This window comes from Phyllostomus hastatus, unplaced genomic scaffold (assembly GCF_019186645.2).
Source record: "Phyllostomus hastatus isolate PE091 unplaced genomic scaffold, TTU_PhHast_1.1 phas_contig_159, whole genome shotgun sequence".
Classification (NCBI taxonomy): domain Eukaryota; kingdom Metazoa; phylum Chordata; class Mammalia; order Chiroptera; family Phyllostomidae; genus Phyllostomus; species Phyllostomus hastatus.
This window is the reverse complement of record NW_025333640.1, coordinates 27,411,102-27,424,074: the sequence shown is the minus strand read 5'-3', so window position 1 is coordinate 27,424,074 and position 12,973 is coordinate 27,411,102. Positions and strand designations below refer to the sequence as shown.

General features: G+C 35.5%; 1 protein-coding gene across 1 annotated transcript in view; it reads right to left on the bottom strand.

Moving 5' to 3' along the window:
- OTUD4 (OTU deubiquitinase 4) overlaps positions 1–12,973 on the bottom strand; it is a 41,616-nt gene that overhangs the window by 22,888 nt on the left and 5,755 nt on the right. The window contains exons 2-7 of the mRNA XM_045831000.1: positions 12,678–12,761; positions 9,866–9,916; positions 4,579–4,625; positions 3,815–3,887; positions 1,804–1,885; positions 86–215 (exon numbers count right to left, since the gene is read on the bottom strand). Of these exons, the coding sequence (XP_045686956.1) occupies positions 86–215; positions 1,804–1,885; positions 3,815–3,887; positions 4,579–4,625; positions 9,866–9,916; positions 12,678–12,761 (467 nt within the window). The remainder of the gene's footprint in view (positions 1–85; positions 216–1,803; positions 1,886–3,814; positions 3,888–4,578; positions 4,626–9,865; positions 9,917–12,677; positions 12,762–12,973) is intronic.

Sequence of the window (12,973 nt, the reverse complement as noted above, 5' to 3'; positions counted from 1 at the left end):
CAGGCAACTCCATGCACAAACATTTATTGAACTATTTCTCTGTATGGCACTATAAAGATATTTTAGAATTTAAATTCATTCTTACTTGGAACTGTCATCCTCTGAATCTGATATTTCACTGTTTTCACCAGCTACTTCAGCAGTATCAAGTCCCATCAAGATTTTACTAACGTCAGTTTTAAATACCTTCTCATACAGCAATTCATAAAGAAGAGCTGAAATGAAAGAGAGAGAGATGTTATGCAACATCAACTAATTTTAAGTTCTCTAACATAATAATTCAGTATCTATTGCCCAGGCTTCTAAAATCCTAACTAGACCCCTGCAACATCTATGGTCAACAGCACAATTTAATTAAAAAAAGTTACCTACATAGAAAACAACCAGAATTCTCTGCATAGTTAGTTTGAAATCATTACATAACTGTCATTTCAAGAACAATAACACAAAGATATCACAACTGTGAAACAAGTATGATGATAAAAAAAGCTAAATATGCATACTGAGCAGTTACTATACTCCATGCATTGTGTTAAGCCTTTACATTATCTTCATATTTAATCCCAGCATAGTGGTGTAATTATTCTAATAGTACAGATGAGGAAATTGAGAATTATAGATGCCATATAACATGCCCAACCTTAAAGAGACTTGGATGGAACACCAAGAAACATTAAGACTGGAGAAAAGAGGATCACTTTTCATAAGAGACTAAAAAGAAACATAAAATGTACTCTCAGTAGCCAATAAAGCATATTTAGATAACTTTCTTGCTTTAAAAAATGCAAAACATGGAAATATATATTACCAAATATTCAAAACACTTATACATGGAGTTTAGGACTCTCCTTTGGTTTTACTACAGTGATCATGAAAACAAGTGCACTCAGAATTCATCAACAATGAGTCCCCAAAGAGACCTCCATCTCACAAACCACCTTTCTTCCAACCCAATTATATCACCCAACCCACAGGCACTGAGAAGTCCAGGAAAGGAGGCTCCATGAGCATCCTTCCCAAAGCTGGCATGTTCAGATTTTGACTAGCCGGGGGAAAAAGACACGGCCCAGGATACAGACTCCTAGACCTTCATACCTCGAAGCAGACAATCAATTACAAATGTGCATTACACATTATCTTTACTGATCACTAACTTAAGAAGAAAAAGCTGTTACATGCCCAGCACTACTGCTTTATATGAGTGATGGGCACTTTCTCAGAACAGATGAAGGAAAAAATAGAGCAGTAATTCTCAATTGGGATGGGAGGTGGGATCATATCCTCCCAGGAAATATGTGACAAAATCTGGTGACACTTTTTGGTTGTCACAGTGGGAGAGCAATCTACCCAGTAGATGCTAAGGATACTACCAAGCATCCTACAATGTACAAAACAGCCCCCACAACAAAGAATTATCTGGCCCAAAATGTCATTAGTGCCAAAATTAAGAAACCCTGCTCTAGAACTAAGTATTATTACAATCAAATGTTTGATTTGCTCAGCCATTTCGATTTTTCGAGCTGTACACTACCAGCTTTAAAAACACATACAAATCCTTATTGTTGAACTTGACTATTGCAGGAAAGAAATGTTTGTTTTCACAAGTCAAACTCTAGCTATTAGCTCTTTTTTCCCATTGATATGGGAAACCTTTAATACAGTATTAACATTTTTGGTAACCCAGGGTTCTTAGAAATACTGTTTTATACAACAAAACAGAGTATGTTTGCTCTGACTTGTGTGCATTAAAACTGTATAACTTACAAATATAATTTCCTGTAAAAACATGAGAGTGATACTTACACTGACACATAGCAGAGCTCTCTTTATAATTTATGGGATAGACAATATCGTAATGATTTCCATTTGAAAAACACAGTAATACCTGAAAGAGAAAAATAAAATACCTTTCAGCCCTTCATATATGACATTTACATTGCAACTTGTTACCTCCAATCTCTCTCAATTACTAGTAAATAATTTCCAAACAGAAAGTGACTATTTTAGAAGCAACCTAAAGCTCCAATGTAGTCAACTATGATACATCCTTTTGCTGAAATGTTACACCGGCATTAAATCAAATAGGTCTTAAGGACTTGGGGAAATGCTTATGGGATAACAAAAAACAAATACATGTTATGAAAACAACATGATTTCACCTACTTAAAGGAACAAGAATTAAGAGATTTGTAAGAAAATATTCTAAAACTTTATTAATACTTACCACTAAGAGTAAAAATGTTCTGCTTTTTAGTTAAGTACAGTTAACCCTTGAACAATGTGTGGGTTAGGGGTACCAATCCTTTGCAGTCAAAAATCCTAAAACAACTTTTGAATCACCCGAAGCTTAACTACAGCCCCCTTAGGTATCCACGGGGAACTGGTTCCAGGACACACCCACCCCTCCCACCCTACACCAGTGGTCAAGTCTTTCTTATCAACTGGGGGAAAACAATGCACACAGTCAACCCTCTACAACTTCAGATTCCCAACCTCCCACCGCAAATCAAAAACACTGTTTTCAGTCTGAGGTTGGCTGAATCCACAAATGTGATACCCTAGGATCACAGAAAACAGATTGTATATTTAGTGAAAAAAATCCACGTATAGTGGACCCGGGCAGTTCAAACTCATGTTGTTCAAAGGTCAATTCTATTTCTAAGTAATCAACTGCTTATACAAAGAGAATGCATACTAATTTTACTAAGATTAAGTCATATTCCAAAAAAAGGTACCGGGAAAGGCCAGATCCAAAGCCAAGCATCTTGGAAACCCCGAAGTCCTTACAAAGGTAGTATTCCACTCAATTCTCCTCCTCCTTACCGCCCTTAGCATGGTGACAAGACACTTCAAGTTGGCCTGAATGACTCCAACTAATTAAACCAGTTTGTTTTCTTTTTAATGAAATCAGCAGTGTTTTTTTTTTTCTAGACTTTCTATAATTTTTCAGTTGTTTCTGCTCTGAACAGATAATAGTAACACCTTGGCCAGCAAATTATCTTTATGAGAATTATATCACAATTACAAGTATTTCTGGATGCAATGGTAGAACCTACTTTCACACGTTATTTTTTACTATTCAATGTTTATATTTTTATATAGGTATTTTAAATTTTTCTGATTTTGAGAGATAAAGGAAAAGAAGAGAGAGACAGACAGACAAATCAATTTGTTGTTCCACTTATTCATGCATTCATTGGTTGATTCTTGTATGTGACCTGACCAGGGATAGAACCTATAACCTTGACCCCAACTGGTGAGGCTCAGTGGATTGAGTGCTGGCCTGTGAACCAAAGGGTCACTGGATCGATTCCCAGTCAGGGCACATGCCTGGGTTGTGGGCAAGGTCCCCAGTACAGGGTGCGCAAGAGGCAACCACACATTGATGTTTCTCTTTCTCCTTCCCCCCTCTCTAAAAATAAATAAAATCTTTAAACAAATAAATAAAAGGACCTGTAACCTTGATATACTGGGATGACATTCTAACCAACTGAACTACCCAGCCAGGCCCTATCTAATGTTTATATTGACACAAAACAGTAATAGTCTTGTTAATCATATACACTAGTATCTCAATTTCCTTCTCTCTAGTGAAATGTTATGATAGGGTTCATCACAGTGATTGGTGGGGAGAAACAAATACAAAACATTGTGTCTTGATGATTAACAGGACTATACTCTATCAACTCAGTATCTAACATTCATGTACAAATACTTCCAAAAATCACTTCTAATTTATAGCTTAGGAGGTCAAGTTGCCAACTGAGTGGTTCTTCTACTTATATTTCTTAGCAACACTGAAAAAAATTCTTACCTTTTCAGGAAAATTATTTTCAGTTACTTGTGAAGGAGAAACATTTGGTTCCCGATAAATTACAAAATCTTTCCTGAAAATAACATTTAGAAATTACTTCTGATGGAATATTATTTCATGAATAGATTTATCATTCATTCATTCATTCATTCAAGAGCCTCGTGAATGCCAAGTAATAGTCTAGGCACTGAAGTTACAGCATAAACAGAAGACAGTAATAGAATAAATAACTAAGTTGTAGAATACCAATATAAAAGTATTTTTTCAAAAAAATAAAATTTCAAATATAACTTGTACTTGTGTGACTTCAGATAATTCTAAAAGGAGACCTCAAAATCATAGAAAATGTCAAGAGGAAATTCATAAAAACATTTTGAAAAGAAAATACAAAGCATTCAGCTGCTCTTATAAGCAACACTACTAAAATTGATAATGTGGTGCTTTGCTCTGTTCTAGTGGCCATTCAATGCTATCAGCCTTGAGAAAATAGGAAATCATTTCTCTGTAAGTCTGATAAATGATAGTTTATAGGCCTGGAAAATTTTCCATACTCCTTTCCAAAAATATTTTGAGAATTAAAATTTCTAAACATTGACATATCTAAATTGTCAAAATCTAATTCATATAACAAAAAAAAACCCTTAGAAAAGATGCTTCACAACCAAAACATAAAATTACTATTTTAACAATTTTAGTATAATGCAATATACAACTTTTTCACTAACTTCTTGTTTAATTATATAATTTTTTATGACAATGTTTACCTGTACATAAGAGAAAGGGCACTTATTTCCACCTGCCCAACCCATTCCTGTATTAAAGGAAAAAAAAAAAGCACATCAGTGTCTCATACTTTTTACAATATACCTCTAACCCAGCAGTTTTCCACCAGTGTGCCACAGCAGGCACACTGCTGTGCCACTAGAATTTTTAAAACATGCAGTACCTGTTTAGTCAGGGACACTGACCTCTTTCCCCTTAGATCAGGGATATCAAACTCATTTTCACCAGGGGCCACATCAGCCTCACGGTTGCCTTCAAAGGGCCGAACGTAATTTTAGGGCTGTATAAATGTAACTACTCCTTAACAGTTAAGCGAGAGCTCGGTGCTGCTGCCCAGGAGAAGCCAAGTACCAGCCAGATAAAACAAGGTGAAGGGCCGGATTCTGCCTGCAGGCCTTGTGTTTGCCACCTGTGCCTTAGATTGTCAGATTAAAAAAATGACAACAGCCAACTAAGTGAGTCAAAATTGTACCAATTTTTTTGTCAGACCTGCAAGAAATATATTTTTTGGTGTGCTGCAAAATTTTAGTAATTAGTTTTGTGTGCCATGAGATGAAAAAGGTTGAAAATTGCTGCTCTAAACATTATATTCATACATATCTTTACACAACATACCTAATTGGCCAGAAAGCTCACTATTAGCAGTATTATACATATTATAAAAACATTTATAGCCCTGGCTGGCGTAGCTCAGTGGATTGAGCACGGGCTGGGAACCAAAGTGTCCCAGGTTCAATTCCCAGCCAGGGTACATTCCTGGGTTGCAGGCCATAACCCCCAGCAACCGCACATTGATATTTCTCTCTCTCTCTTTCTCCCTCCCTTCCCTCTCTAAAATAAATAAATAAATAAAATCTTTGGGGGGGAAAAAACACATTTATATAAAACAGGCTATAGTATATATAAACTAAAAAGCAGCCCAAATCTCTGCAAAAATCCTTAGTAACAGGGTAGAATGTCAGGTCCTACTGGTGTGGCACGGCCAGAAGTGGTATCCCTAAGTTGAGAACTTGTTGAATGCAGGGGCTCTATTCTCCAACCTAGCACACAGGACAGAGCATGGCACATGCTATGTGCCCAATAAATTAGATGTTGAATAGAAGCAGAATGTAGGAATCAGAAAGGTTTAAACAAAAAAAAGAGCAGATCTCTTATCTTCAAGGTGACTGAAGGTACAAAGAGAGTACTTTCCCAGCTATCATTTTGAAATGAGGTAGATTCTACCGTACAATCCTAAAGGAATATTTAAGCCTTTTAGAAGGAAATGGCCAGCAATATAAAAACTTTAAAGTATATTCACATACTCTTTGACACAGCAATTCAACTTCTATAAACCTACACAAATGTTTCATATGTCCACAAACAGATAAACAAGGATGTTCACTGTAGCTATTTGTAATACTTTAAAAAAATTTTTTAAAGCCTTAAGATTCCACTAACAGATGAAAAATAATTAAACAACTTATACATTTCATACATATGTGTATATGGAATGTGCAATCATTAAGAATGAAGTATACCCATATGAACTGATTTGGGGGGAAAAAATCAGACTAGTATAAAATAAAGTAATAGTAAAGGAGTCTCATTGCATTAAACAAGCAAAATGTATGCGTAATACGTATGTGTACATCCCTAGAAAGAGGACTGGAAAAACACATCCTAAAATGACAGTGGAAACCTCAAAATGAAGATAAGGGAAAACGAAGGATTTTTCACTCTTCATTCTATATTAAATCTTTTACCATAATGTATTCTAGCTCTGGCTGGTGTGGCTCAGTGGACTGAGCACTTGCCTGCCAACCAACGGGTCACCAGTTCAATTCCCAGTCAGGGCACACGCCTGGGCTGCAGGCCAGGTCTGCCCCAGCGCAGGGCATGCAAGAGGAACCCACTTGGATGTTTCTCTCTGTCCCTTTCTCCCTCCCTTCCTCTCTCTAAAAACAAATAAAATCTCTGAAAGAATGTATCCTATACTACTTGTACAATTAGTAAAGACAATACCAAGAGTCACTAAAAATAATGAGCTATGGTAAATGAATGTGGCACTTTTTTTGGAAAGAAATTTGAGATTAAGAAAAAGATGTTAAACAATGATCCCGAGACTTTTCATTTTCATAGTTTTTAAAAGTTGGCTCTGATTTTCAAAATGAAATAGGTAGCCCATATTAATAGATTTCCTAAAATAGGCCTCTGCCTAACAATCGTGGCTTCTCATGAACTGCTACAAGCGACATCCCCTCTGTTGTAAATGAACTCCCTCACTGAAACCAGTCTGCTTAGATCACAAACTCTTATGTACAACGTGTTACATCACTTTAAAAAATAGAAAATTACTACACTAGCATCAATGAAAATACTACCACTCAAATAATGTACCACTTTGTTAAGTATTTAACCTTCAGAATAAATTCTGCTGTAGCTTAGTCAAGTTAATAATGGCTACCACAGTATCTTGTCTTCTCTAACCAGAGTCAATTTTTATATTATAAAAAAAATGTTCTATTATTGTCTTTTACTTCAAGGCTATAATTTTAGTTAATCAGCACTTTTTATGATGTTTGATATACTTCTTTATTGCAGGTAAGAGTAAAGCATTTCTGTAAAATATGTTTTAACTAATGAACTATAGTATATCAAAAATGCATATTTAAATGTTTTTAGTCATCAAAAGCAAATTCCTGTTCCTCAAAAGAAAATGAGACAAGATACAGATTGGAAGAAAATATTTATAAAGTATAAATCCAATACAGAAACTTGTATCTAGTTTCTGTACTGAATTAGCCTGTAACAAACTCTTATAATCCAATAAAACCAACAATACAACAAAAAATGAGCAAAATCCATGAACAGACATTTTATCAATGGAGATATGTGAATGGCAAATAAACACATGAAAAAGAGCAACATCATAAGAAAAATGCAAGTTAAAATCATGAGATAGCCCTGCACAACCACTAACACTTAAGCTACAATTTAAAAGGCTGACAATACTTAGTGTTGATGAAGATGTAGAGCAATTGGAATTGTCATACATTGCCAATGAAAAAGAAAAATGGCACAGCCACTTCAGAAAATAGTCTGGCAGTTTCTCATTCAGTTAAACATATATTTACCATAGGGCCTACCAATTCCATACTAGGAGGGGAAAAAAAAAACCACACATCCACATAAACACAAGCAAATGTTCTTAAGAACTTTAATTATAACAACCCAAAACCGGGGAGAACCTGAAGAGCCATCAACTGGTAAATGGATACACAAATTGTGGTATATAAATATAATGAATAACCACTCAGCAATAAAAAAAGGAACTATTGTGAACACATGCTAATATACACAACAACATAACAACATGGATGAATGTCAAGGTGTTTCCTTTATGCTAGGTGAAGGAAACCAGACATATAAGACTATAAACTACAGGGCTGGCAGAAGTAACGCCTGCTGGAGTTGTGTGGTTGGTAGGGTAATAATATGAGTGTAATAATTTATAGTTTTAATTTGAACATTTCACCTAAAATGTCATGGTGTGCTTATGTGTGATACTGTTATGTTACAAAATTACATGTTTATGATTTTGTAATAGAAAGGAGCAGTATTTCTGCCTGACCCTGTACATTATTTCATTTCTATGAGTTTAGTAAAGACGAAACTTACAAGTGAGATCAGTCGTTGCCAAGGGGGTAGGAGAAGAAAATAAGTGCAAAAGGGCATGAGGAACTTTTTGGAGTGATGGAAATGTTTGTGCTGCTGGCTACACAATGCTCACACTTGTCAAATCTCATCAAATTACATACTTGAAACTAGTGAATTTTATTGTATGTCAACTTTACCTCATTAAAACTGACAAAAATATATATATTCTTGCAAAAAAAATTGAGAAATTTTCAAAATGCCCCACTGCTATTTTAAGTAAAAGGATAATGATGATGCTTTCTCTGAGAACTGAATGAAGCAATAGAGTTTACCCATCAACTGTATTTTTTTTTCATTTCATATGTCCCATATATGGAGGAGAAAAGGAAACAAATTAAGACAAAAATAGGTGTTGTTAATAACAAAGAACAAACAACTACTCAGGAAGTATCAAAAGCACCTGAAGAAGTCTGATCAGACTGGATGGGGGTGTCATAAGAATTAAAAACCTGGCCATTGAGAACCCTGGAAAGGAGGCACCGGTCCTGTGCTCGAAACCACAGCAACTTGCCCTCCTTCCCTCCCAAACTCCCAAATCAGCCTCAACTCAGTTCTCACTGCCTCAGTTCCTCTCTGTGCCCTTCTCTCCATTCCCATTATGTCTATCCGTTCTCAGACCCTCACGGCCCAACAGCCTGAACTGCTGTACAAAGATTACTGTAAAATCACACTGTTGGATTTTTTTCTGAATTAAAAAAAAAGTCTTTGTCATGCCCTTTATTTTCTATAAAGGGAATAAAAATCACCAGTACTACGTACATGATTTGCTTACAAACTCTTATTTAGGTTTCACTTGTCTTAAATAAAGTGAAAGAATTTTAATGTCTGTTTACGTCATTTCTCCATGGTTTCTGGCATCCAAGGTCATGACAGACACTAAAATATGATTCATTGCGTGATTTGTAGCTCTACAAATCTGACTGCAGTATCTACCAAAAAGGCATATCAATTAAAAAAGAAAATCATCAGTAACATTACTACCTAGAGATAAAAACTTCGAACATTCTGATGTTTATCTTTCTTATCTATTACATATAACACAATATGGATTTAGCATTTACTCAGTACACTCAAACTGATCATCAATTAGCCATCCCAAATTGAAAGAAGATAGGAATTCCAAAAGCAATAAAATATACAATCCTTGCCCTCAATGAGGCTTACAAACTAGGAGGAAAAATAGGAACTTTAGGAAAATGAGTTTGTGACCATGGCATGTAGGCAAAACTCAGTACTGAGATCACTAAAATAAGTATGTGGACTGGAGTGTATTCAGAGAAAAGCCCTTCAGAGGGCAGTCACCTCCCAAACTGGAGTAATATTACACTTATTCCTTATTCCATTTATGCTGGGTTAACATGCCATTATAACAAAGATAACAAAGACACCAGGACACTGTCCTTAGGCAACATCCAACCAGTGCATAGTACAAAGCTCCAACTGTCTTACAATTAAATGCTGCATAAAATGTGCACCCAAGAAATGTTTATAAGGAAACAGGGTAATTGACCATAATCCTTCCATACACTGTAATATTAAAAATAGATATATTAAAAGATTACTACATACCTGTGGATTTTCCAAACGTTTTAAATACTCTTCAAATGACCCTTCTATAAACTGAAAAGAAAAACAAAATCTATTAGGAATACATCAAAACAACAGTTAACCTTTCCACTGTGAATTACTGAGTTCCTACATAAACCTTAGATACATTAGTAACATAAAAAATATATACACAAATAACCTAATTATGAAAAGATACACAAATCATTAAGTATCATGAACATACAAAAGGATTTAAGGAGAGGATTCCTGGACAGGATGTGGGCAGACACAGGTCACCACGGCGTGTGGAAACATGAGAACACCGTCTGGGCAGACGAGAGTGACCTGGTCAGCAGGAACAGGGAAACCTCATGGGCAGAGCAGACTGAGCAAGAACTCAGACTGGACGCCCGTTTATAGAGAGCCTGGAGCACAGGCAGGACTTTCAGAAGAGGAACAGAAGGCAATTCAAGGTCACTGCAGGTGATATTATGAACAGAGAAATTATGTGATAAAAGCAGCACTTGAAGATTACTCTGGTAATCTTAATTACTAATTGATTACTTATCAAGTAGTAATCTTGATTACCAATATATAGAAGAAAATAAACAAAGGCAGATACATTAGCTAAGAAATATTAGTTTACTAATATAGATATGAATATTCATTGTTCTTTAAATCAATTATACTAAAAATGGATGAGAATAATGCTAAAAGTATTTTGAAGAATCAACAGATTTTTCTAATACAGCTTGCTTCGCTATCACCTCAACATAAAAATAAGGTATGTGATAACATTTATTTTTCTAATTATGATTACACTAATTGAGAAAGCTCTAAAACACCATCCGAAACACCAAATTCAATTTTATTTAAATTATATATAGTCCCAATCAATTTAGCAAAGCAATACACTCAAAAACATTAAAGTACTCTCCTCAGTCTATAAAAATGTTTTAAATGGATTGTTTTAAAGATTGGGATTCTTTTACAGATCATATACTGTCAAATTTCCAAAAACTATCTTTAAGTTTCAACACACACACTTGTAATAAAATAGCTACATATTTTAAATATTCCACCAATCAGAGGCTACTATTCTATATTAGGTAACTATTTATAGACTTAAAAAAAAACACCACAGAACCATTTAAAGTTGGACGAGACCCAAGAAGTGTTCTGCAAACCTGCATTCAATATAAGGTTCTCCTTGCCATTCAGAAAGCATCCATCTAGACCCTGACTGAACATTCTCAGTCACAAGAACATCCCCTCTTCCCATGACAGCCTTTTCCAATTCTGGCCAACAGAAATTAAAGGTACTTATTATGAGGCAAGTGGAATTTACCCCTTTGAAACTTTCAACCTCTGATCATACCTCGTAAGATTGCAAGGGTTAAATAAATATATACAAAGCATTTAGAATAATGCCAGGCACAGAGTAAGTACTCAACCAGGGTTAACAATTTCCATGACTGTCAACAGTTTTTCCCTCTGGGGACAATAATAATGACTAACTCATTTGTTATTTCTCCAAATACTTAAAGACTACTCCATTTCCCTGGCTGGTGTGGCTCAGTGGACTGAGCACCGGCCTGCAAACCAAAGGGTCAACTGTTTGATTCCCTGTCAGGGAAACATGCTAGGTCAGGGGCCAGGTACCCAGTAGGGGTTACACAAGAAGCAACCACACTGATGTTCTCTTCCTCTCTCCTTCCCTTCCCCTCTCTCTAAAATAAACAAACAAACAAACAAATAGAATCACTCCATTAAACTCCCTCATCTCCACCGCAGCTTAACACTCTATTTAGCTTCCTCATTACCAGTTTTCTTTTTATAAGACAAACTTTCAGATGATATTCAGAAAGATGTCACTAGTTATAATATTTGCTTCAATATAGGACCACCAATCCAAGAACACATCCAAACTAAGAACAATTTACCTAAGAAGGCTTGGAATGGAGTTATTTGCAAAATGTCAATGTTCTTTTGGCAGTCAACAGAGGAAAATACCATTGAAAGTTGTCAGATAACATAATTCTAGGTAAATCTTATAAGGCTTTCAATGTAAAATGAAAATAGATCACTGTCATATTTCAGTCTGCTACATACTACTGAGAAAATTCTAGTAAGGTGTTCTACAACATTTTATTAGTTATTAATCATTAGTTATATAATTACAGTATTCTAATATGTGATTCACAATGAACCCTGAAAACTAAAAATCTATAAATGCCTTCTGCTAAAATAAGTCAGTATGATTACTTTTTTAATTCATAGGGTGTTATAAATCACAGAAAACTATTAACCACAACACCCAATTCCCTACTTCAGCCAAAGCTCGCTCTTAATATGCAAGGATCCTGCCCAAGCCACCTCTCTATCCTCCACAGCTCAGTGTCTTATCTGTCATAGAAGCTTTCTAAATATCTAAATGAATATCATAAAATGGTATAAAAACTACCACATTGATATAATTGGATTTAAATTCAATAAAGAAATTCTTTTTTTAAGAGGTAGATTTTCGCCCTGGCTAGCGTAGCTCAATGGATTGAGCGCAGGCTGAGAACCAAAGCATCACAGGTTCGATTCCCAGTCAGGGCACATACCTGGGTTGCAGGCCACGGCCCCCAGCAACCACACGCTGATGTTTCTCTCTCTTTCTCCCTCCCTTCCCTCTCTAAAAATAAATAAAATCTTTTTTTAAAAAAAAGGTAGATTTTCATGACCTGCGTTAGGAGCCATCCTGTAAAATCCCTACTAGACCACTTCTAAAAGGGGGAACTGTAAATGCAAGTCAAGACACTATTACATGTTTAAAATTACAAATTACCGCTTCAAATTTCTCTCTGTTCTCTCGAAGATAGTGAATACAGGCCTTTCTGACTTCAACATGGCGAGACTGAGAGTGTAAAACCTGAAACGAAAAAGCAACACACTATTAAGCATTTTGTTAACAAAAGATTTAAGTCGCAGCCTAGTGCCTTCTTTCACACCTGAAATAACCTCACAAACAATAGACACATCATGTGTCTTTCTGTAATTTCTAGATCTTTCTTCATTCCCACTTCTTCCTCTAACCACAAAGATGACATGACATATACAGACAACAGCACTTAAGCCAGGTGT